Source organism: Clytia hemisphaerica, unplaced genomic scaffold (assembly GCF_902728285.1).
Source record: "Clytia hemisphaerica strain Z4C2 unplaced genomic scaffold, Clytia hemisphaerica genome assembly, whole genome shotgun sequence".
Taxonomy (NCBI): Eukaryota; Metazoa; Cnidaria; class Hydrozoa; order Leptothecata; family Clytiidae; genus Clytia; species Clytia hemisphaerica.
Genome location: NW_027103974.1, coordinates 1,175,671 through 1,202,318, shown reverse-complemented (window position 1 = coordinate 1,202,318; position 26,648 = coordinate 1,175,671). Strand labels below are relative to the sequence as shown.

General features: G+C 35.7%; 2 protein-coding genes across 2 annotated transcripts; both read right to left on the bottom strand.

Annotated features, from left to right (window-relative positions):
* LOC136810667 (uncharacterized) lies at positions 1 to 10,769 on the bottom strand. The gene is made up of 13 exons (XM_067067241.1): positions 10,088 to 10,769; positions 9,632 to 9,685; positions 7,346 to 7,438; positions 7,062 to 7,157; positions 6,591 to 6,796; positions 6,140 to 6,270; positions 5,832 to 5,923; positions 5,207 to 5,293; positions 4,223 to 4,443; positions 3,458 to 3,524; positions 3,025 to 3,206; positions 2,607 to 2,817; positions 1 to 1,745 (listed from the first exon to the last, which is right to left on the bottom strand). Exons 1-13 carry the CDS (start codon positions 10,721 to 10,723, stop codon positions 1,572 to 1,574), a joined length of 2,250 nt encoding a protein of 749 aa, XP_066923342.1. The 5' UTR covers positions 10,724 to 10,769; the 3' UTR covers positions 1 to 1,571.
* Positions 10,770 to 11,207: 438 nt separating this feature from the next.
* Positions 11,208 to 24,857, bottom strand: LOC136810666 (FAS-associated death domain protein-like). Its single transcript, XM_067067240.1, has 2 exons — positions 24,833 to 24,857; positions 11,208 to 12,194 (listed from the first exon to the last, which is right to left on the bottom strand). The coding sequence occupies exon 2, from the start codon at positions 12,185 to 12,187 to the stop codon at positions 11,441 to 11,443; it is 747 nt and encodes a 248-aa protein (XP_066923341.1). The 5' UTR covers positions 12,188 to 12,194; positions 24,833 to 24,857; the 3' UTR covers positions 11,208 to 11,440.
* Between the last annotated feature and the right edge of the window lie 1,791 nt (positions 24,858 to 26,648).

Genomic DNA, 26,648 nt, shown 5'->3' with positions numbered 1-26,648 from the left:
TTATTACCGATGAAAATGATATCTGAAATTCTTATTTAGGAAAAAAATAGAAAAATACAACAATGTCCCTACAAAACACGATATGGTTTAAAATTGACACTCTAAGAACGTGGTTTATTATAATTTTTTGTCCTGTGATGAAGAGGTCTTTCCATATTATACAAAATTACGTCATAAACAACACTTGCCTCGTTTTCGGACTACTTATAGACCTTTCATAAATTATTTCGAGTGCAACCACTGCCTCGTTTTGAAATTATTACCAAGGTGATTATGTTCCTTGGGGCTTAAAGTGCTACTTTTCAAAAAGAGAAGACTTGTTATGAGCTCCTCTGGGATTCAATCACAATAGCAATATTTTGAAAGCGAGGTAAGCGTTGCTCGTGACGTAATTTATGAAAAGGTCTATTCCCAACGGATCAAAGTTTTGCTCTATAATAAGTCAGTAAAACCCCCGAAGTTTTTCCCAATTTGTTTTATGGAAGACCGTCAGAAGTTTCCACATCATCACGAATGTTTGCAGAATTACACAATGAATGTTTACCCTCTAAAAAACTATTTAGATACAGAACGAAAGATAAATATCATGTTAAAAATATAGTTTGCATTATAGAATATCTCATGTTAAAAAGACAAGGAACAAATTCAAAACTCTTTTTGCCCTAGCCTAGGGTGTAGAGCCTACCACCACGCCCAAAACGATTTGAAACTTCTTGGCTTTTAATAAAATTTTATTAGAAGTGTCATATAGGTTGTCCAGATGGGTTTATTGTGAAACATAACATAAACCCGGGGCTGAAATCGTTTAAAACTCAAAATTTATTGGTGAACTAATTATCTAATTATGTTCAAATTTTGACACATGATATTGACTATTCGAATTTAAAAATTATGAAAACTCTTTGAATTAATAATGACATCATCGTCATGTATGTATAAAATCATTAATCTTTGAAAATTTTACTCATTTTCAGCCCCAATCTTTTTGAGTGACAACTTCTGTTGTGACAAACCTATTCTCAATTTGCTGTTAGAAAGCTTCATAATATAATACATCTAGAAAATTCGGGAAAAATTACAATATATAATGTTCTTCATTACTATGTACAATATTGAAAAAAAGAAAATAAAACCGTTAAAAAACATATGAATAATATGAAAAATCGTGCTACCCCACAAGATCACAATAGAGCTACACGAATTCAAAGGTGAACGCCTTTGGAAAATACTAACAAAAATAATTTTGTAGGACGTGAAGAGACTACACTAGGACTTAAGTTCATCGCCTTCAAATTCTCCACGAATTTGCCAGTTGAAAATGGGTAATGTCAAATTAGACATTAAATCTCATTAAACAGGGTTGAGAAGTAACAAAACAACATTAATTAACATCCAGAAATTTCGACGCGAAAGTTACATACTAAACTCGCAGAAAATTCACCAGTAACGAACATCAGATTAATTACCCGGAAATCTGTACGGTTATCTTTTAAGTCCAGTACTAACTTGACTAGCCATTCAATTTCAAACATCTTCCAAAAATTATTAACCAATAAATCCAGACCTAATCGTCAGATACCAAGCAGTCGCGTGCTCTCTTTCATGTCTTGTGGATTTTCTTCGTCAGTATCCGGATTATTGATTGAATCGATTGGAATATAATCTTCACTCGATGGTTGTTTGTCTGTACTCAACTCGAATACTTCGGGAACGGTTTGATCGAGGATGTATCGATTCTTCACCTCCTATAATGATGAAAGTTTAAAAAAATCAAAAAAAAGACTTTGCGTGACGGTCTAAGGAGTAAGAAGAAGTAAGAAATTACCCGGTCCCCAGAACAATTTGTTTTCATTCATCGGGGAATCTTATTTGTTCGAACCACAGAAATGTTAGATTCTAATAGACTGTTTTCATAAATTAAGTCACGAGCAACGCTTAGATCGTTTTCAAAATATTGCTAAAACTCAGAGGAGTTCACATAAGCAGTTGACTCTTTTCATAAAAGCAACACATAAAAGCTCAAGGGACTTAACCACAGTATTATAGAAAGTATTTTACGAGGTTTCTCCATGACGAGAACAGCTTCTTAAACCTCGTCTCAGTTTTAATCGCTAACAAGGTTACAAATACTTTGTATCGTGGTATTATGAAAGTCCGTTCTTACTTGGCCGAATTCACCCTATGGGGCCGTCCACATAGTACGTACGCACTAACGGGGGAGGGGGGGTCTTCTCAAAAGCGTATGCTTGCGTACAGGGGGAGTGGAGGGGTCAAAGGAAAATGTACGTGCGCAGAGAAAATTTTTTCATAGCCCTTTTTGTTTTTTTGTCGACTTTTACGCTTGTTATACGCATTAAGGAAAAGAAAAAGTTTCTTGATAAACATTGAGTTTCATGTATGGAATAAAGGTCCGAACCAAACGATTTGAATTCTAAATTTTCTTCAACCGAGGGGGGGGGGGGTGAATGAAAAACTACGTACTTACCAGAGGGGATATAGCCATTTGCGTACGCTTGCGTACAGGGGGGAGGGGGTACTCGATTTTCGACATTTTAGTGCGTACGTACTATGTGGACGGCCCTACATCCCATCCAGAGAATCCTTACCTCTAGAAATCGTTGTTCTGCCCCTTTCAAGCCGATTGTTTCTTCGACGGTCAAGTAGCGACTGTACGGGAGATATGTTTCGTTAATGTAAAGCCAGAATGCCACCGTAACAATGATGAGCGGCGCTAAAAAGACAGCGGCAAACCAAACCTCCTTGAGCAAGAACACGCCCACCATTAATAATTGAAAGACCAAAACGCATACCATCATTCTATGAAGTAAAGAAGGAAAATCTCTTTTGGTGAAAAAAATACTTCAGGATAAATTTCGATGGGGAAAATCTTAATACTCTTTCATCTCATTAAACTACTACAAAATTAAGATACATATACAGTCAGATCAACAATAAATGAAACCAAACCCCGATAATAATCACAAGAAAAAGGATAGTCCAATAAGAAAGCGATTGTATACTCACCTATTAAAAACGAAAGTCCAGAACCGGCCACCGTGATCATAGTCAGGAATATAGACGTGTAACAGTTGATACATCCATACGACGTATGCGAAGGCGAAATACAAGACGACAAAGGGCACGATGATGGGTGAGAGCACCGAGAAGGAGAGCCCGATTAAGAAGAACAACAATGCTTGTGAATACTTAATGTAAATAAAAGAGAAAATAATACATTTCAAATGACGATTTAGGGACTTTAGTTGTCAGAAAATTGCATCAATATTTTATATAATTTGCAGAACCATGTTAAGAATTTAACATTTCTATCTTAGGAGTAATTTTCGCGCAGACTTTTTCTCGCGAATTGAGAATGTAAAATTTTCGCGTGGATTAAATTTCGCGAAAAGAAACAAAATTTGAGAAAATAATTTAATCTACTTGATGTACAGCATACCATGACTTCATATTCAGCACGCTTCGGTTTCCAGGCTTCCAGCTTTTGGCGTGACGTTTTTGCAAACCTTAAACAGAACAAGAAAAATCATAAAATTGTGTAACTATTTAACACAATGCTTTCCCATCTCTTGTGATATGCACCAAGTACTATGGATATGAAATGAAATTGTAGAAAGAGGGTTTACTGATAGGATTTTCGTTAAGGTACAGTGGACTCGCGCGAACGGGGAATCCTATTTGTTCGAATTATAGAGAGATTTTAATTGTAGAAAGTATTGTAAGAGGGGTTTCTCCCTGACGGAAACTGAGAATAAGTTCGAATTATAGAAAGATTCGAATAATAGAAGTTCCAATAAACGCGAGTCGAACTGAAACGGGGAATCCTATTTGTTCGAATTATAGAGAGATTTTAATTATAGAGAGTATTGTAAGAGAGGTTTCTCACTGATGGAAACTGAGAATAAGTTCGAATTATAGAAAGATTTGAATAATAGAAGCTCGAATAAGAAAGTTTATTGTAGTTTCAAACGGCTGAGTTTTCAATAAGCGTAATATTTCAATCCATTAAAGTTGCTCTGCATTGGTTAGTAGTAGGTTTGCAAGTACCATTTAGGGAATATTTGGTATGACTCAGCTGGGGATCGAACCCACAACCCTGCGTACTGTTGCTGGATACTCTACCTTCATGATACAACCGTGTTATATCTGTATTGGCTAGACCTTTCCGGTAAGCTTAAGTAAGTTTTAAAATACCCTTTCTTACCATTTCAAGGTGACCGAAATGCGAATCAACGGCCATATACGTGTGAGTTCTATGGCTAACCCAACAAACGAGGTTATAGCCAAGTAGTTGACGTAAAATCCTGATTGACTGGGCAGCGATTTAGCTAGCAAGCTAGGTATTTTGAAAGGTTCTTGAACGATTTGCGAGAGGTTTTGGAGAACAGATCCGGATAAGATGTAGATGAAGAAAGTATTGAACGTCTAAAAAACGGAAAATTAGATTCATTAAAAAGTTAAAATAGATTTTACAAGAGATATTATAAGAACTTATTTTTTTATCTATTAGGCGAAACAATTTTTTTTTGTTCCATGGAAAGAGCTTCAGAAAAATATTGGTAGGTCGGTATTATAAAAATAAATTTCCTAAAATCTAGGGTCGGAAGGTCAAAGTCTAAAAAATTTGTGACATTTTGAAGCAGAAAACTTTTAACGTGCGATTTTCGTGTCATTTCCATTGGGCTATTTTAAGTTCATTTAAACATATTTGCGAAAAATCAAAAGCCCATCCTCCAGCTTTGCAAATTCAATATTATTAGCTTTTCAAATTTGGGTGAACCAGGGTCGGTCGGGCCCGTAGAACAATAAATTTATTTGGTCTCATCTTAGGGGCCACAAACAGATCGTACAAATACTAAAGGTTCGTCACCGGCTCGAGGTAAACAGAGCATACACAGTGACGAAGCAAGAGACAATACTACTGTTCAATTTTACAAATATCTTTAGTGGATAAACTTTCGCGAGTAGATGTTTTTGCGAAAATAACTCAATTCTCGCGTGATTTTATTTTTTAACTAATTTCTTTCATTTTCCTAGAGGTTTTGGTAAATAACCTACGGTTTTATATAATCTATAATTTTAATATAACCCTCGCGTATATGATCCACTTAAGGTATGCTCACGAAATCTCAAAGTAAAATCCAATTTGTTTAAAAAAAGCATGTGATTAAATATAATATCTCTATACCTGGAATACAAATAAACATTTGAACACCATTTCAGCACAACGGCTGTTTGAGAATAATCCTTGAATAGTTGCGATGAAGAACAAAATCTAGAAATTGTGAAAAGAAAAAAGCTTTAATAGGACACTATTATTTTAGAGCTAGACCACGAATTAACAACTCTTAAGGTACTGAATAAACGTCTCATTTATTAACTTTCGAAATATTTCCGGTACAATTTCCAACCTCCCCTTTTATTCGGACCCCCTGGGACCCCCTTCCTCCTACTAATCGGGACCTTAGATTATAATTCCAAGCTTGAAAAGTCCTTCTCCTTTTCAATTAATACTGTTTTCTTTTTATGAAAAAAGAAAGTCTTGAAATTGAGACTAGTAAATTACTAAAAAACAAGATGAGATGATAAGACAAGATGATTTTCAGAAACCAGACCCATACTAAACATCAGTCCCGAGATCAAGGCATATTCTAATTTTCAGTTGTTGGTATGCCACTTCACCAAGCAACGTTAGGTAAACTTTGTATATAGTCCGGCATATAGTAACCTACAAGTATATTATGGCAGCGGGGATGTGCCTGACCGTAATACATTCAATCGTAAATCAAAAAGGTTTGTTTTCTGATACATACATAAGGAAGAATAAGATAAAAGACGGCGATGAGAATGACTGGTAATACGCCTTGTAAAAAACTGATGAACATCTTGGATGATCCCGCCAGTACTAAAAAACAAGAAAACAATGAAATTACTTTAGTACATTTTTATACATATGATAGGCTGAATGGATAGCAAGGATTATTTAAATGGTAAATACAAGTATTCTTCAGAATTGTTTGTATTGCTATTTTTGGGACAGTGTGGTATAGTTTTGATAAACAGAATATCAACCATTACAGATCATTGATTTTCTATTGAACGGAACAAGTATGACACTTACTTGAGTCAAGCCATTTGAATTCTTTAGATAAAGACTCCAATTTGGTCAAGGTTGATATGAAAGTGATAGGGACAGCCCAAAATAGCACCAAAGCAAACACTGTAATAAAGCCTACCAGCTCCAACATTTTTCTGTAATGAATGTGATATGGAAAAATTACGTTTAACAGTCAATATTGGTATTAAAAGCCTCCGTTTAAAGCCTTTCAAAACAAGCCAGTAACCATTACTGTACGACAGATGAAGCACTTTCAATGAAAATACATTTTCATGTTGTTGTTAAAACCAAATGCCATGAAAAAGGTTCTTCGAAAATGGTCTCTAGACATTTTAGGATTTTTCGTTGAAAGCTTATGGACAGACGACTTTTTGGCTTGAGACTGTTATTTATGGAGTAAAAATTTGGCTATCACCCCACTATAAATGAGAGCTCTACTACTCAAAACACGTACCTGACAGTATAAGGATACTTCAAAGCTCTCCATTTTATTTCTGAGGACTGTGGTGCAGGGTATTTTGAAAAAGTCATTGACTCTTTGCGCCAAACACTTTTCAGTGCAAGTTCTTTAGTTTTGATGGATTTGAAGACAATAAAAGCGCAATTCAGAACCTCCTTTCCGTCTTTTGATTTTTCAGTGAACAGATCTTCTTGAATAAGCTTTATTAAATAAAAATTCAAACAAATATTTTACAGTGTTTAATGAAGTTAAATTGAACAGGGAAACAGTAAGAAACTGTATAAAATATCCAATAAGCTCATCCTTGGCAAAGCAAAGTTTCAGGGAAAAACAGAGTCTTGTGAACCAAGGCAGACATGAATATGAAAGAAAATTTGTATGGATTTTTATCAAAAAGGGTATGCTCTGTGAGCTGTAATCAGAAGAAAGTTGAGTAGTAAAAATATTGAGTTGTTATCAAAATACCTCGAGTTCTTTCTCATAATAAGTGATTGCATCAACTTTATCGCCACAGCAACTTTTACGAATCCGTCTTCTTGCTTTTCCACTCTCTTCGTAAAACTATAATGAAAACAAATTGCAATATAAATCTGAATGTTTGTACAATGAAAAATCTAACATAGATTTTGTATGGTTTGTGAATTTAGCAAAATTTCTATATCTCATAGCGTGGTCTTTATGACAGTACAGATTTCCCTATCTAAAAGTATAGTATATTTTATGGCATAATATAATGTGTGAGAACATACCTTAGCATTCTCCCAGTTCAAAAGAAATTTATCGTGCTTTTTCACTAAGCTTCTCCAATTATCCAAATCCCTTACGACATGCACACTTGAAATCTAAAAGACAGATTGAAAATTAGTTTAACCTGTTATTTATATAAGGATGTTGTTCAAAATCTTACTATCTAAAATATTAGCAAAATATCAATATTCATATTGGGAGAGTATTAAACTTTTGAAAAAAGGACTGTGTAAACCTCCTCCTCCAAAGCAAGTTATGATGCAAAAAGATGATGGGAGTAGATGTGTTTCTCAAGAGGAAAATGCTGAAGTCTTTCGAAAGCATTTCTCGAATCTGTACAACCGAAAAGAGGTATTCGATAACTCTGTCTTATCCCACATAACACCACATATGGTGAATAACTCTCTCAGTCATACCCCAACTGTTGATGAAATTAAAAACTCAGTCTTACGTCTAAAAAATAAAGCACCAGGAGCCTCTGGTCTAACCGCAGCCATGTTTAAATCACTTGTTGAAGATGAACTCTGTTTCGAATATCTCGTTATGATTATCGTCGATATATGGGAAAAGAACATTTATCCCTCTCAATGGGACCTGGGTAAACTTGTGATCCTACCCAAAAAAGGAGACCTCTCAAAACCAGGAAATTATAGGGGTATAATGCTCCTTGAAACCGCGTATAAAGTCTTAGCAATATTGATACACAGCAGATTACAACCATTTATAGAAAGTCTTGACCACGAATCACAATGTGGTTTTCGACAAGGTAGAGGATGCATGGATGCCGCTTTCTCTGTCAAACTTGCCCTTAAAAAACGTAGAGAACATAACCTTGAAACTTGGGTACTTTTTCTCGACCTCGTTAAAGCGTTCGACCGAGTACCAAGGTCGTTATTATGGGAAGTATTGTCAAAATTTGGACTACCAGAGAAATTGATCTCAATCTTGAAACTTTTACACAAAAACTTTGTAGTAAACTTTGTCGTTGAAACTGTTGATAACACTATGCCGTGTACCATTGGTGTAAAGCAAGGCGACATTCTTGGGCCTGCCTTGTTTGTTATTTACATTGCCGCAATAATGCAAACCTGGAGGAAAATACATAACCGGCCATTGTGTGTTTACCGCACCAAAGATGATTCTGTGTTAACAGGAAGGAGGTATAATACCAAGGGATCTGAGTTCCCTGTTGACGACTCTGAATACGCAGACGATACTGCCGTGCTCTTTGATAGTAGATCCGATGTTGAAACATACTCCCCGCTACTCATCACCCACTTCTTCAAATTTGGAATGGAAATCCATGTTGGTGATATCCGTTGCCCAGATAAAGCTTCAAAATCTGAAGTCCTGTTCGTCTCGAAACCCCCTAAATCATATAATGATCCCACAAGTTATGACAACACTGATCTTTCTCCAATTAAGTTGTCCACGTATACGTACTTCCCCATTTGTGACAAGTTTTGCTACCTTGGCTGTTACATATCCAGGGACTGTAAAGATATAACCGATGTCACCAATCGCATCAAAAAGGCTGGCAACGCTTTTGGCGCTCTAAAAAAGTCAATCTTTTCTTCTCGCTCTATTACCGAAGAAGCTAAAAGCACTGTTTACAAGTCACTGATTCTTCCTATTCTAATCTATGGGGCAGAAACATGGTGCTTAACTGAATACCTGTTACGTCTACTACGCAACTTTCACCATTCTTGTTTACGTTCGATGTGTCGCATCAATCGCTCACATGTATTTTTGTACAGAATAACAACCGATTCACTGTTTGAGAAGCTAAATATTGAGCCAATTGAGTATTATGTTTTCAATCGTCAATTGTCCTGGTTGGGCCATGTGGCACGTATGTCTTTCGATAGAACACCTCGGAAATTGTTGTCTTGTTGGGTGCACAACCGTCGTTTGAAAGGCTCCCCTGAGTTTACATATGGAAGAGGGGTGTATAAATCTCTTAAATGGTTCGATATTAATAGAGCATCTTGGTATAATCTGGTTTTTGATCGTGGTGTATGGAAAAAGTTGATAAATGTTTAATGTTGAAATGCTAGATTTTCTTATAGCTTTTACATCTTTGATAATAGTGTTTTTTTGTTTTTTTCTTATTTGTCCCTAGCGTAGTGATTTCTTAAAATTTATATTTAACATATTTTTTTTAGGCCAGTTCCTCTGATAGGATGGACCACTCTCTCTCTCTCAGAAAAGGAATAAAGGCTAGAGGTCTTGTCTCATTACTGTTTCACTTTTAACAGGACAATAAATAAAGTGAGAATTGTTATTACCTTATTCGGGAACAATTTGTCCATAAACTCATAAAGTGAATGATCTTCGTTCAGCTAAACACAAAATATCTTGAATTTTAAAATCTTGAATCAAAGGTTTTGTTTTGAAATAAGAGTGATATCGTTTGCTAACTCATCAATTTTAATTCACAAGCTTTTTCACATTGGATCGACACGAATGTGGAGAAAGAATGGTCCGAAAGAAGAAAAGAAAAACATTTCTTGCTTATATCAGCATAACATAACAATAGCAAAACACTGTCCTGATATGAAATATGTGTCTGATATGAAACGGAAACACTTATGTAAAAATAAAACCTTTACATAAAGATCCAAGCAATTTGATTTTAAGGTGTTTCTAGAAGAGCCCTGAAGCTTTAAATAATTCCCTGCCCGGCCTCAAATTTTAATAAAAATATTTATTTCTAGAATAGAGTCATAGAGAATCATACAAACCTCATCAGGAATTTCCTGTACAAGAAGAGCAAACTGGTGATGAAGACCCTTCTTCAGATACCGTTGACGATATTGAATATACACTTTCCATTCGCTCCAACAAAAATAACACACAAGTAATGAATAAAACCAGACTGCGACCCAGTGAGCCCATAAATGTTTTGATTCATGCACAATATTTGACATGCTCAATTTATTGAGCCCATCATCTAGTTTATTACCTCCAACAACATTCAACGGTAGCAATACAATTAAACCATATGGCATAGTGCATAGCGCAAATTTAAGCATGAGACGTAAGAATCGAATAAATACTAAAGCATCAAATCCAGCAAAGACATAAATATCTTCATCTTTGGTTTTGAATGACAAAGTCACCCAAGAAAACCATGATTTCTTTGGTAGATTTCCAATACCAAACATCTTATTCTCAATAAGCAATAATCTTGGTGCATAGATTTGGCGAAATTTTGTCCGGACATAAGTGAAGAATGCTACAGCCAAGATAAATATGATTGCACATAGTGCCATAACAAATTTGAATGTTTGTTCTGGCTTGTTCAAATCCACGCCAATTTCAGGGATCTTTGGACGTGTTTTATTGAACATCCCACTTCCATTTCCCACCGACGCCATATTGATTTATATTTCTTTTATATTAATACTTTCATATTGTAATCTTGCAACTGAAAAAAAAATAAATGTGAAGAGTTTTTGCCTTGGTGATTTACCAAATGTTTTGAATGTTCAAGATTTCAAAAAAACAGTACATCTTTATAAAAAAAGATCTTTGAAACCAAATATAATCAAACATTTTCATAAAATGTACAAAATATTATGTTCACACATTTAAGTGAAAAAGCAGGTGTAAAAATCATTACTATTGCATGACTCATAATATTTTGATTTATAAGAAAACAAAAGTCATGAAACATTTCAAATTCAATTTTATCAAAAATGTTTTAAATGAGAGAAACTGAACTGGAAAATATTGTAATTATACAAAGCCTAAATTCTAGATACAAAAAATTAACTTACAAAGTAAAACCTATCATTTACATTGTAATACAAATTGTGATGTTGTGAGAGGAAAAATATATTCCTTACAGCATTAAAAGTACAAAAATGTATGACATCAACAATTTGAACACATTTACCATAATCAAAAGATATTTTTGAGATGATTTATAATTTCATATGGAAGATAGCTTAATTATTGATACACCTTCAGAATTCCAAAACAAAATAAAATCATCTTGATTCATTTACTGTTACTGATAAACCAAGGATAGCAGGGCTAAGTAAGGCCACAAAAATAATAAATAGAAAAATTCTAAAAAGAAAAAATTCCATTCAATTTTCCTTAGGTTCAGCCTTAGCAAGTTTGATTTCTGCTACTCCTTGCTCAATATTGTTGCTAGAACTATTGGTATTGCCGGGACCAATCAAAGCAAACTCATCTTTATTGATAGAATCATCACCAGCTGACTCTTGATGCATAGTTGGACCAGGGTTGCTATTTGGAAATACAATATGCCCGAATTTGGATTTTACTCCTCTGACAATGTCATATCTCGGGAGATCAGATAAGACTTTCTCCAATGATTTCCAATCATGATTTTTAAAGTCTTTTTTCCATCTCAACAGAATTTGATAAGATCTTTCGTAAGTTGTCCTATTGTCAATCTCAATCTGTTCCAAAACATTCTCACCAAGTGCTAATTTCCTACCAAATCGTTTCCAGTCACCAGCAATTTGATCTGCAACATATTCTAACAATTCATTGGGTAATTTCTCAACTTTCTTTGTTTGTTTATTTTGACCTGCTTCATTATTAGGAGTCGGTCTTCCAAGAATGTCATTTGAAATATCTTTCCTATCTATATCATCTAGAACTTCTTCACAAAATTGTTTTATGTTTTCTATTTTACCATTTTGTTTCAAGATTGCGATTAACTGCAAACTAGTTTTTGCTTCTTCCAGTACACCTTCTCCAATGGCTCCTGCATACAGAAACTTGATGGCATCAACATCATCTTTTGTTAATCTTTTAGATATTTGTATGAACAATTTTCTCTCTTCTGTTGCATTATTTGACATTCTAGAACTGACATTTAACAAAGCCTCAATTAAATAAGAGGTTTTACAAAGGCTCAAAACTATAATTATATGTTCTTCTATATGAAAAGAACCAACATTTTGACAATCATATCCATAAACCTATCTCACTTATCATCATCACTATATGAAAACATAACAACCAACATTAGCCAAAGAATCTATTGCTGTGCAATATAGTGACAGAAACTTAGTGGAAAATGATCCAAATTTAGTAAACCAAAATTTGTTTTGTTTTGTATCCTCGCCTACTTTTGCATCTAGTGTCTCTGAAGCATAAATTTTTTTCACAAACTTGCAACAATTTGATGAGGATAGATTTTTATAATGTTCATGAGAGTCTCTAAAGTATAGCTTTTTAAAACAAATCAGTTTCTTTGTGAATTTCTTGAGTGCTCTTAGCATAGGAGGTCAACAGTAATTTTGGGTCATTCAAGATGTTGTGCTTTTAGTTTTTTGTGAAAATCTAACCTATTGCGAGGCATTCTGCGCAATTTTTAAGGTCAAAAGTACAAAATTGGGACGAGACTCATGTGGGTTCTGGTTCGTACAAGGGAAAAAATTAATCTCATTTTGTTGAAAATTGTACCTTTTTGAGCCCTGAAGCCAATTTTGGGTAGAAAGAAAGATGTTTTTAAGGTCAACTTTGTTCATAACTTATAAACTAATGAACTCACATATCTGAAATTTTCAGAAATAGAAGTTTTCAATAAGGAGTTCAGCAGGAAAAAACCATTTTATGTATTTTTACTGCTCTTAGTCTTATTCTCATAGGTAATGAATATTTTCTATGTGGGACTTTCTTCAGTTAGTCACAGTAGGAAATTAAGCTTTCATTAAAATCAACATAAGTCATCTGCAGGATGCATTTGCAACAACAAGGATGAGAGTTACCTAAATCAAGTTCCCAAGATAATTACATTAAAGTTAAAAGCTTGAAACAAAATAAAATGTGCAGCAGCCAGCTAATCAACCAACCAAAATAAGCCATTTAGATTTATGCACATAGTTTCTGAGATTAGTTGTTAGGCCTCAATTACACACTACCGTAAAAATAATTTTGCATGTTTATATCATGTAAATGGGTCAGTGTTTGAGGTTCTTTGGCAAAATTTCCAAGAAATAGCCTATCCGGCGGTGTGTAGATCTGATGGGTGTCTTCTCCCTGTAGATATTTTTCTTTGGAAGTTGTTCTTCAAATTAGTTTTTGAGGTTGACATGGGTCAATTTTTTTCATATATGGCTTAAAATTTAGGTTATTTCTCCTAGTTTTTGAAAATGTTAATTTCATTAAAAGTGCCAGTGTATTTTTTCAGAAATCTCTTTTGAGGTTTACGGTGCATTCTTTGGCTTGTGACTCAAGTAAAGCATAACGCGCTGTCACAGCATTAATCTTTGATAAATATTTTGGCAGGACACTTAGTGTGACTAACTGATAAATCCCTTTAGAAATTTTGCGGCACATTCTTTGGCTTACGAGTCAAGTTAAAAATAAACGGTATAGCCCTAACTCGTTATATAAATATTACAGGAAAACGCATATCAATTGGACTTTGTACCCAATGCTGCATGCAAGCACTTAAGCTAAAGTCCTGCAAAAGCTGGAAAAAATCAGTTTTTCAAGTTTGCAAAAAAAACGCCTCATAGAGGATCTTTCAAATTCAGTATATGAATAGAGTAGTATATTTTCCTCTTTTCTGCAAAATTTCAAGAAGAATCTCCATTTTTCGATATGTTATTCACGCTTTTCGTGACAATATTACTCTCATATAAATCTTATCACCAGCAGGATTGGCAAAGTTTGTGAAGTTGAAGTGCACAAAGAATTGAATTTTTCAATCATCTGCGGTGGAGCTCAAGTTTTTTGAAATTGGAATCGTCTAAGACATGATGTGCAATGAATTGTAACGAACAATGATTGTTGATTTTAAAGTTGTTAAAAGTATGAAGTAATCGTCTTGGGAGTAAATGAACTGAAAATCAATAGATGTTTTGGCGAATGCGACGGTCCTTTGAATAACTAATTACTCCACAGCAGCTACCAAGATACAAGATAATTTATCATGTTTTTATTGGCTGAGGGAAAGTAATGTATGTGGAGTAATTAGTTATTCAAAAGACTGTCGCATTCCCCAAAAACATCTATTAAAACAATGCAACAAAAAACACACACTTAGACAGTGAAGTACTAGTGAAGAACCTATCATCCTTCCCTTTTGTAGTCCAGTACCGTAAACGGCCATAACTTGCAACGAAAAACAGTGTTTTTTGACTAAACGACTATTATCTCTTAACCTAAAGTTATAGCAATGAAACTTTCACAAAATAAGCTTCTACCTTATTCCTTTTTAGATTACCATACATTGATCCAAACAGAAACTTCAATCGAAAATGTCGTTAATCCAAAGATGACCAAAAAATTTTCTTCAAAGTCCACAACTTGCAACGGTGCTAATTTCATAACAACAACAAACTGAACACGCGCTAACTCTGTCAAATAAAAAAAATTTGTTCTTAACAAATTTTTAATAGCATAATTAAAAAATGGCGGAACGATGGAGTGCGGTGTTGTAAACAAAAGACGGATCGATTTGTGAATAACAATAATTTCTCACACATGCAAATTCATAATTGGTTTGGCTTTTTGATGACGATAAGGAACATTTACAAAAACAGCGATAAAAAGATGGGGACATTACTAAGCAAAGAAGCCCCTTAGAGAAAGGTAACGAAGATCTGGAATTTCAAACGTTCGACGAGTTGAATGTTTCCTATACACCCCCACCTCAATTAAACAAAAAAGTCTACTTTAATTGGATCAATTTTTGCGAATTTGTAATTTCCCCTTTTGCAAATGTTTGCCATTCACGAAAATAAAATCTTGCTAAATTGCGAAGGAGATGACTTAGTTGCGAAATTCAATACTCGTAAAAACCTTTTTTTGCCCCGCAAAATCAAATATTGCAAAAATTAATCAGATTATTAAGTAATGATGAGATGAAAACGAAATGAAACATTGAAGAAAAAGTTGGTCTCACGACAGCAGGTTACATTAACAAATCAAGTACCATCATCCGTATCTTATTGTGATTTTACCATCTTCTTACAGGACTGAAAATTAGGAAATAACGTATAGATGGTCCACGGAAATTTCTTTGAGTGAAAAATGTTGCTGGATTCGCCAAGGTTGTAAGGCACAGTCTGGTAAGACAAGAAGTCGTCCCTTGAACAGAAAGTTTTATCGAAATAAAAAGTATGTACTAGATGTTTTTGACTGGAGAGATTCGATCATACTCTTTATTTTCACAATGAATAGAACACTTAAAACTTAAAAACTTTCTCGGTAAGAATCTTTTGTGAATATTGATGGTTATTATTATTTGAGTTTTTCCGTAAAAAGACCGCCTTGTTTTTTCAAATTTTAAGTTTGACGCATTTTTTTGGCGATGATTAACACAAAATGAAGACAGACATTTGAGGAAGATTATAGACTCGGGAAAGTTTATACGTTTAAATAATGATTTAATACATTATTCGTTTTTCGTCTCCTACCGCTTGATTCTCTGATCCTTGTCATTATATGCCGAATTCATTCCTTGTATTTCTATTGAACTTTACTCCCGCGGTGTGAGAGAGGAGAGAGAGTTTTTTCCATCTTACGTATCATATATTTACAGAATCTAATTTTTTTGCATTGAATCGTTGAATGAATACAAACAAATTTGACTTCGGAGCACCCCTCGCATCAGCCCCAATAGAAATTTGACCAAGATCTATTCGTCCCTGTTGAAAGAAATATTCTACTAATTCAGCCCTACTCGGAAATAATTGACTGTATATATTAATTTCATCCCAATTTGAGATCTGATGTAAAATATTGCACTCCAAAACCATCTTCATTGCGTATTTGAAGCTTGGAACAATAGAATTTATATCACCATAAAGATTTTGATAGAAATTTTCAGCCACCCGTTGTGGAAAAAAAATTCACCAGAGTTGTGAGAAAGGTGTTTCAGCATAACCAAATTAACCGTATAGTTATAGGAGATTTCTAAAAATTTGAGAAGAAAACGGAGTTATTTTATTTCCCGTCTACCGTGGGGCCGTTTATTTGGAACCTAAGAGTACGCTTGCTCTGGCCCTCCTTGACGAGATAACGTTTCTTCTGCTCAACGTTCCTGTCTCAGAACTTTCATCTCATGTCCATAATGCTCATTTAACGTTGACTTTGCTCACACCCTTATCTCACAATCTATATCGATTGTCCGAAACGTCCATACAGTGTTATATGTAATTTCTTTTACACCCCTGTCTCTTAACTAATTTCGGAACATGTTTCGCCAATGTTTGAGGGAAAATAATCAATTTTGATTAAAAAAGTTCTTTAAAGAAAAATTCAAAATTAGCGAGTACATTGTTTTTGCTTTTCCAAAGGTCATATCCTTCGTACATTTCTTATACTTTTACAAAGTTGGCTCTGATTTACTCCTCATTCCTGATGCAAACGGTTGCTTTTTTTATCCGTCCTACCTTTTGGTCATTCTTTTTCCGTAACTCCAACGAATTGTAGAACTTATTTCAATTAAATTTTTCTTATAAAAGAAACGCACTTGAAGAATCTTTGACCCCCTGATCGTAAAATTAATGATTACAGTTTAACAACAAATGATTTTATTGATTTCTTTTGAGGCACTTTTATAACACCAGTCTTGTTATTAACATGATTAGTTTTTGTATGGGACATTAGGAAGCAGAACTTCAGCTGAGATCCTTCAGTTACAATGGTTGATTGATTTAACATTTTTGTAAGCATTGGTAATTATCCAATTTATGCATAGAAACGTCTCTTCGTTGTGAAATGTAATCCAGCAACTTCAATCAAAGAATACGGAAGAACGAAAAACTGTACCAGCTGCGGATTTTGAACCAGCAAGGCCTCATCTTTTTTCTTTCAAACTTTCTAAAAATCGCATCGTAAAAGGACGTCAATTGCCCAAGCATGGGAGTTTATTGAAGTGACCTAATTGTTTTAACTTTTACATCTTCATCTTTGCAACAAATTATGCGATCGGGTTTGTTTTGCTTGATAAACGTGTAGTTTATCATTTCGAACATTCCCTGAAAAAATGTAAGAAAATGAAACAATCAACGTGGAGAAAATGTAAATAAACAAAGCTGTTGCAAGTTAAGTCCGTGTTGCAAGTTATGGCCGTGGCGTTTACGGTATGCTGAAGTATTTGAAAAACCAAGTTTATTTCTAAACCTAAAAATCAAACCACAAAGTTAATAAATTTGGTAAAATTTTAATGAAAAGATCGTGTGGAAGGGTTGTGTACCGTGTTGCAAAATCAAAGGTTGAAATTTGTTTTGCTTTTTTCTTGGCATTGGTTCTGTTAAGAAGATGTCCAATAACAGGCAAAAGAATTTTGTACAACCCAGAACTTATTGAAACTAGAAAAGAAACGAGAATTATGATGGAATTGCTCAACATGTTTAAGTATAGGACTTTGAAGAGACCTTTTTTCAAAGAGGCCACCCTGTTGAATAATTATGTAGTCCAGCAGAAAAACAATGATAAAACCATGCATAATTATTACAATATGGATGATACAGTAATTATGCATGGCTCTATCATTGTTTTTATGGCTGGACTACATAATCATTCAACAGGACGTCCTCTTTGAAAAAAGGTCTAGACCATGGAAGAACGGGACAGTGGTTTGGTACTACATGATTTGGAAGCAATGATGAAGCGGCAACCAATAGGATTCTTATGCATTTTAGGAATCCAATGCAATACCGTGAGATTGGGTAACTTGCATCAGTGGAGGCTAACATGCATAGCCCTCAAATCAATGACCCGTCTGGTCATTAAAATACAAAGTTAAATCAAAACAAAAATGGTAGGGTAGAGCTGCGAGCGGAGCTGAATATAGTTTATTTCAATGACCAGCCAGGTCATTCATTTGAGGGCTATGCATGTTAGGTTGCATACCTTTTGATGTTCAAAACCAAAAAACTGAAACTGTTTCACTAAGCTGCAAATGGTTTGGGTTTGTTTACCTAAACAAAGAAGCTGTTACATTGCTAATTCGATTTCTAGGATCTTGCCTGAAGTCACAGCAACGAATTTCAAAATGGTAGCCAAGCGGAAGAAAACATTAAAGCTTAGGTCTTATGCATGCGTGCGCTTAGTGAACCAGCGTAAACAAAATGTAGTGCTTGGTTAGAATAATGGTTTAGCAAAACAAAAAATCAAATGGTGCAGTTTGTTTGCTAAACCCTTGGTTTAGGGAACGAAGAAAACACAGAAAAAAGACGGTTGGCTTTGATCGTCTGTTTAGGTAAACTTTTAAATGAATCAATGCGTTCGCTAAACCCTCTGTTTCACTTTTTTGGGTTTTTGGCTAAATGGTATGCACCCTTAGCCTCCACTGATGCAAGTTATGTTATAATATATTTCATGTTCTTGTTTTTACAGAGTAGCCCATCTGGAGGCTTAGAATATATATATGCAAACATAATAAGATATTTATCAATGGTAGCAGAGTGATGGCTGAGAAGAAGTTGTACAGAGAAGAAAAGTTGATGCCTCCAGTATGGGACTCTAGTCATCAAAACTACAATGACTGGAGATTTTGTGTTGGACTTTGGGATAGTGCATGTGATAGAGCAAAAATTGCAAAAGCTGACAGGAGCTATTTGTTATTTGCAAAGCTGAAAGATATTAAGAGAGATGGATTGGGTGCTAAATTGATAACTGCAGCCCAATTGGGAAAAATTGATGTATTTGGAGACCAAGGAGTTAAACAGATTTTGACGGTATTTGACGAACGATTTAAAGAGGACCAATTAGCACTGAAAAAGAAAGCGTGGCATTCATTCATCAACACCAAACGAAACCAGGAAGAAGAGGTTGATACGTATATTGATAAATACGAGGAGAATGTTGCTGACTTGAGAAAACTCGGTAGAGACTTAGATGATGAGACTTTAGCACTACAACTAATGGAAAATGCTTCCCTATCTGATGAACTTAGTCAACTCGTTTTGAGTGGTATCGATGAAAAGCAAGCAAATATCTTTGATCAAGCGAAGCGATCAATGAGAAAGTATTTGGGTAGCACTAAGACCGGACTGAGTGTTAAAGGTACTTCAATAGTAAAAGAAGAAGCCTTTGATACTTCGCACGTCAATGATGAAGAAGCTATGTATTATGTATAGCGGTAGTCCACGAGGACGAGGAAGAGGAGGTGGTGGTCGAGGTAGATCTTACGCGAGAGGTCGAGGAAACCATCAACGAGGTGGGAACAGCAATTTCCCTCCCCGTCAACGATCAAATGCCCAACAACGAGCTAGATTCAATAGCAATGCGAGAGCACGAGGTGGAGCAAGGAGGAGAGAAACTAATCCACTCGATGATGACGGGTACCCAATGACATGTAACATTTGCGGCTCAATTTTCCATTTTTCAGGCCGTAACGGTACAGGTTGTCCTGAATCTTACGAAAATCAGCAGCAAGTCAACGTTGCTGGAAACGAAAACCCGGAAGTTAAAGAAGCGAACATTTGTGACATTCCGATAAAGCACGAAGAAGTATTTCATATGAGAAGGAGTGAAGAAGCACTGCTAGATAGTTGTTGTTCTGCTAATGTAATGGGAAAACAATGGAAAGACATTTTCATTGATGCTATGTCTGATGAGGACAAAAGTGAAATAAGACATTTCAAAGGTGGTACTGTCTTTCGTTTTGGCGGTGAGCCACCTGTGAGATCAACTGAGAAAATCGAATTCCCGTGCTACGTATTAGGGGAAAGATCTACTATGATTGCTGATGTTGTTGATAGAGATATCCCACTCCTTATCTCAAAACCAGAAATGAAAACTCGAGGTTTCATACTTGACTTTAACAATGAAACTTTGACCGCAAACGGTGTATGTCATGTGTTACAGACAACATCAACAGGACATTTTAAAATCCCATTATGGAAAGATGAAGAAGTGAATGTTTGTATAACTGAAATGGGGATGAACGAACAACGTAAAGTGCTGATCAAATTACATAGACAATTCCGACATAATTCTGCTAAAGCAACCGAAGATTTGTTACGAAACGCAGGTCTTTTGACCAACGATATAAGGAAAATCAACAAGGAAGTTGTTGCGGACTGTGACATTTGTAAACAATACAAGAAAACACCTGCCAGACCAGAAGTCGCATTACCAATTGCCAAGAAATTCAATGACGTAGTGGCAATGGATCTAAAGATTGTGAAGAACGGTGAACTTTATTTCATTCACTTCAGTGATTTATTTACCAGGTTCTCGAAATCAGCAGTTTGGTCAAGAAAGCTTCCAAGTTCTGTCGTGAATGCTTACATTTTAACCTGGATCGAATCAGGTTTCGGAGCTTCCAACAAGGTGATTGTCGATAACGGTGGGGAATTTGACAATCCAGAATTCCTCGATGCTATGGAACAATATAATATCGAGGTTTGTGCAACAGGTGCTGAATCTCCATGGAGCAATGGAGAGTGTGAAAGAAACCACGCTGTTGTAGATTTGATGGTCGAAAAGATGATGTTGGAAGACAAGTCTCTGAGTGTTCGAGAGGCTCTGGCGCATGCAGTTAGTGCTAAGAACTCTTTGCAAAACTACAATGGTTTTGCACCTATCTAACTTGTTACCGGTGCACTTCCTAATTTGCCATCCGTTTTGGTGAATGGGTTGCCTGCACTTGAAGAAGCTGAAGGTGATCGTACAAAGACTCACCTGGAGAGAATGTATTCTGCCAGACGTGCGTTTGTCAAAGCAGAATCGTCGGAAAAGATCAAACGAACATTGAGACATCCTGTACGTTCGTGTGAGACTATCTTTGTAAACGGTGAAAAGGTGTACTACAAGAGAGCTGCTGACAACAAATGGAGAGGACCGGCCAAAGTGATAGGTCACCTCTCTACAAAGGTATTTGTTGTACATGGTTCCAGAGTGTTAAGTTGCTCTTCATCTCGAGTCATCCCTGTGTAAACTCGACGCACACAAAAGGAATTATGAAAGATGATATTTCGTTAGAAGAGAATCAAGCAAATTCATCTGATGACGAGTTATCAATTGCTGCATTCACTCCGCTAGCTGAAAACAGTGTCAATTCTGATGACGAAACACAAGTGGAAAACAATTCAACCCAACGAATTGAGAATGAGCCAGAGGAATTAAGACAATCCGTACGCAACAAACGAGCTCCTGCCAGATACATCCCAGAAGAAGGAGCTTGGGAAACAGAAACGCAAGAAGCAAACGTTGTGTTCATCCCTGTCAGTCGTCACAGTGAACCAGAGGTGATTGCTGCAAGAGAAGCTGAGTTAGAGAATTGGAAAGCAACTGAAGCTGTTGATACCGTTGATGATACAGGTCAGAAACTTATCTCTACGAGATGGGTTGTAACAGAGAAAGAGTTTGCTCCAGGACAGTTTAAGCCGAAAGCAAGGTTAGTCGTCAGATGATTTGAAGAAACCAATGAAGTTCAGGTTGACGCGCCCACAGCAAGTAAAGCAGCTTTGCGAACCGTTCTCGCGATTGCTGTAAACAAACAGTGGGGGCTAGAACACATTGATGTCAAGGCGGCTTTTCTCCAAGGACGTAAGATCGAGCGTAATGTCTACGTCAAACCTCCAGAAGAAGCAGCAACAGATGGGAAGGTGTGGAGATTGAGAAAGGCGGCGTACGGCCTAGTTGATGCAGCACGAAACTGGTATCTATCCTGATCTATCCGTTAAAGATACCCTTCTTCAGCTTGGTTGTGTTCAATCCAACTTAGACAAAGCAGTTTTTCGCTATTACGATAAAGGTGAACTGCTTGGTGCTATTGTGTTGCATGTCGACGATTTCATGTTTGCAGGTACTAAGTTATTTCATGAAAACGTCACTGAGAAAGTTATTACGAAGTTCAAAGTCGGTTTACGCAAGACCGATGTGTTCAAGTATGTTGGATTGAATATTCGTCGAGAAAGTGATGTTATCATTTTATTACAAGATGAATACGTTAAGGAGCTCCAATCGTTTGAAATTGATTCGTCCGAAGACGATAGAGAGCTTTCTTCCGATGAGATGAGATTATTACGAGAAGTCGGTGGTCAATTGTTGTGGATCAGCTCGCAAACGCGTCCCGATCTGAGTTTTGATACACTTGAGATGAGTGTGTCTAAAAACCAGGCATCAATTAAAACCTTGAAACGATGTTTAAAAGTTATCAAGAAAGCAAAAGAGAAATCGTCACGTGTAATGTTCAGACCCATTGGTGAAGACATGAAGTTATTTGTCTTTGCTGATGCTGGTTTTTGCAACCTGCCAGACAAGATGTCTAGCACAGCAGGTTTTGTGATTTTATTGATCGGTGAGAAGGGAAGTTGTATTCTCGATTGGGGATCATCAAAGATCAAACGTAAAGTTTCAAGTACGCTTGAGGCTGAAGTTCTTGCTTTGAAAGAAGCATTGAATAATTCGATTTATCTTGGTTCATTGTCAACTGAATTTGAACACAATGATTTCGTTCAGAATAAGATTCCAATCGTAGCGTTTTCTGATAACAAACCTACAGAACAGAACGTACGATCAACTAAACAAGTTAAAGAGAAACGATTGAGAATTGATATCGGTGAAATTCAACGAATGATGAATGAAAGCGAGATAAGTGATATTCGATGGGTTCCTTCTGAGGAACAAATTGCCGATATCATGACCAAGCGTGACGTTATTTCAAAGATGAAGGTACTTGAAAGTATTGTTAATGGTACCTTTTCATGAAAGCAATATTTTGACTATGTAGTATTTTCAGACGCTATGATAGATTTTCAAATTGGTTACACGGACTTGTGATATATTTATGTGTTGTCTGTGGACATCACTTCTACACCGGACTTGTCGTTAGCAACAGCTGGTCTGTTGTGTTGTATATATTTTATTAGGCTATTTTTATTAGGATATATTTTTAGGATATATTTAGGACTTGACACATAGGGTTGGATTCACCCTATTTTATTTTATAAAGAAACTCGTAGGGATTTGTTATAATATATTTCATGTTCTTGTTTTTACAGAGTAGCCCATCTGGAGGCTTAGAATATATATATGCAAACATAATAAGATATTTATCAAGTTACCCAATCTCACGGTACATAACCAGATGATGTCAATCGAACGGAATCGAACGAAAATTCCAATCGAATAAATCCGAATTGCCGAACGCAATCCAATATCATCAATCAAACGTAAAATTCTGGGTAAAATTTGATTGATAAAATACGTTCGACGGTTGGTCGATTAAATTAGACAGTTAGTCACAGTAGGAAATTAAGCTTTCAGAAAAAACAACATCAGTCATCTACAGGATACATTTCAACAACAAGGATGAGAGTTACCTGAATCAAGTTCGCAAGACAATATTAATTAAAACTTGAAAGTTGGAAACAAAATAAAACGTGCAGCAGCCAAAATCAACCAACCAAAATTTGTCATTCAATTCCCGAGACAGTGCTTCGATTTTTAAGGCCTTGTTTATACGCTAAAGTAAAAACAATTTCGCACATGTAAATGGGTCATTGTTTAAGGTCCGGCAAAATTTCCGGGAGATAGCCTATCCGGCGGTGCGCGGATCTAGGTGGGTTCCGCCTCCCCCGTAGATCTTTTTCTTGAGAAGTTGATCTTCAAATTAGTTTTCAAGGTTGGCTTGGCTCAAATTTTTTCATCTATGGCTCAAATTTTATGCAATTTCTCAAAGTTTTTGAAAATGTTAATTTCATTAAAAAGCGCCGGGTTATTTTTTCATGAATCCCTTTAGAAGTTTCGCGGCGCATTTTTTTGCTTGAGAGTCAAGTAAACGATATAGCGCTTTCTCAGCATTAATCTTTGATAAGCATTTTGGCGGGACGCTAGTGTGACTAACTGTTAGATTTCAATTTACCTCAATTCCTTTCAAGGTGATATGGAAATCCCAAACCGGCCAAACAGCCGTCTTTTCTACGATTCATATCATCTCGTTTAACGCTTCTCAAATGTTGAACGAGAATCAACGTTAATCAACAGAATCAATTAGTCGAACCAGTCAAATGCATAAGCCAATCGAACGTAGTCGAATCAATCAAATTCAATCGAATACATTAGTCAATCGAACGCAATCGAATCAATCGAACACAGTCGAATCAATTGAATCCAGGCACTAATCGAATGCAATTGAATCAATCGAGAAAATCGCGGTAATATTGGATTGGCATTCGAATTTCAATCATTCGATTGATTCTGCGTTCAATTTGTTCGATTGTTCGATTGACATCGTCTGGACATAATGGGGAGAGTTTTCATTTTTTGTCTGATGATAATGATGATGATAATCCAAATGTTTTACACAAGTTTTCGCTTTTTTCTAAACTGGAGTTCAAATCTAGATTAGAAGGCTGATAGGTGTTATTTCCAGAAAATTCTCTAACTATTATACTATATTAATCTAGAAACATAAAGTTTTTACGTACAAATCGTAGCACAAAGTTCTTAATAGATGTGTGTCGTTGTACGTTGATACCAAAAAGTTTGAATACCAAAAAGTGGACTATTTAAATGAATGAAAAAATTACCTCTAGCTATCAGGTGCAAGAGAATTCCATCTCATCGATCGATACAAGAAAGGAAAGAAAGGGACAGACTGACAGAAAAAAGCCCAGAAAAATGGCTATTCTTCAAAACAAACTCACGCCACTTCACTACAGTCGACTACAAATGTAAATTGTTACGCGCATGATTGATTGTATTATGCTTCAAGCCCTCCATTCAAAGCACTGACCTTTATATAATCCTGGACCAAGCAATATCTCGGTTTGTGTAAACCGCAGGTTACAGGTCACAGGTTACAGGTTACAGGTTACAGGTCAACTCTAATCAATGTCACCGCAGAGGAAAATGTTTGGAAAACACAAAGAATTATCAAAAACATAATTCTCAAGCAATTCGTCCATATAAAACCATTTCAAACATCAAAATTTAACCATGTGCTTTTATCGATCTTTCACTTTCTGTCAATATTTTTGTCAAAAATTGTCATTAGATTAAGTCATTAAAATAACAATTGAATGATTAATTAGTTTCATCCTTCTAAAACCACTCTCTTAGGTGGGGGGTGTCGTCCGGGACTTCGTAATACCGATATACCGATACTTTTTCTCTCAATTACCGGATATATAGATAATTTTTTCGTTCAAATACCGATACCGATCAATTTTTCCCCATTTTTTAGGTACTCGTCCCCCGGGTACTTAGGCAAAAATGGGTGTTTGGTATGTGTGGACGATAAAGGTCGGGTTTTTCATCATCCAAAATTCTCTACAACAATTACCAAACTGTAGCGTGTTGGGTAGGTACAGGCTGGTAAGCAAAAGTAGAATTTTGGCTTAAGGTACCCCCTTGTAGGCTTATTCTGGCGCCCCTTTTGGTCGTATTTGGTATACCTAAATTTGAAAAAAATACTTAAAATTTAGGTCATTTTAGAAACATTTAGTAAATGCGAGCGAAGCGAGCAAGAAAAATTTGCGACATTGTTCATCGAGATGGATTGAGTAAAGCCTAGCAGAGGCGTAGCCACGAGTTTTCGTTTCGGGGGAGGGGGCGAGATTGGAAAAATTTTGACCTTTTTTAGGGGAAATTTTCAGAGAAAGTTTTTTCAGAGTAAATTTTTGCTCTAAGCAAGCTCAAAGTTAGCGAGAATAAGGTCACAAAAAGTGTAGAAAGCATAAAATTTCATGTCGCAGAGAGTTTGCTTTGTAATCTTGGCGCCACAGGCGAAAATTTTGGTCTAAGAAATATCAAACAGCTTAAACTTAGGAGGCCTTAAAAAGGTTAAAGATAGCCAGAAAAAGGTCACAAAAACTACAAACCCCTTCACATTCTGTTGAGAAAACTTTGACTTTTTTGGTCAATTATTTTTTTCTTTGGTGGGGGGGGGGGGCGATCAATTACAGTTTATGGTAATTTCAAGATTTTGTCGTTCAAAAAAGCTCAACTTGGGGAGGCGTGGCCCCCTGTCAAAACGCCAATGGATCGAAAATGGGAGCTTATCAAAGAGTAGAACGTCAATTTAGAGAGCGTCAACTGTATTCACGGCAGAAAAATGGTCATTCACGTGTCAAGCTGTGATATTTTTATTGTATTATATTGTTTTAGGTCATCGAGACTAATCGAGGCCTATTTAGTGCTTTTGTTAATTTTGTTTATCACAGTCCTCTAAAGAAAGTCATTGAGACAACACGTAAAATATTTCATGGTCCACACGTGCCGCATATTAAAAAGAGAAGAAAAAAGTTAAAGTGTGTGAGTGTTGAGAAAAAAAAATTGTAAGAAAGAAGAGAAACATAAAAATTAAAAAGTCGAAACAAGAAAATACATAATAAAAGTTGAAAA

What these genes read in the sequence shown, in the direction of transcription:
- LOC136810667 (XM_067067241.1), bottom strand. Translation starts at nt 10,723, where the DNA reads ATGGCGTCGGTGGGAAATGGAAGTGGGATGTTCAATAAAACACGTCCA. An exon ending in ACAAATTGTTCCCGAATAAG is followed by an intron (nt 7,439 to 9,631) that starts GTAATAACAATT and finishes TCTGTCTTTTAG; the next exon opens with ATTTCAAGTGTGCATGTCGT. An exon ending in TGAACTGGGAGAATGCTAAG is followed by an intron (nt 7,158 to 7,345) that starts GTATGTTCTCAC and finishes TTTTCATTATAG; the next exon opens with TTTTACGAAGAGAGTGGAAA.
- LOC136810666 (XM_067067240.1), bottom strand. Translation starts at nt 12,187, where the DNA reads ATGTCAAATAATGCAACAGAAGAGAGAAAATTGTTCATACAAATATCT.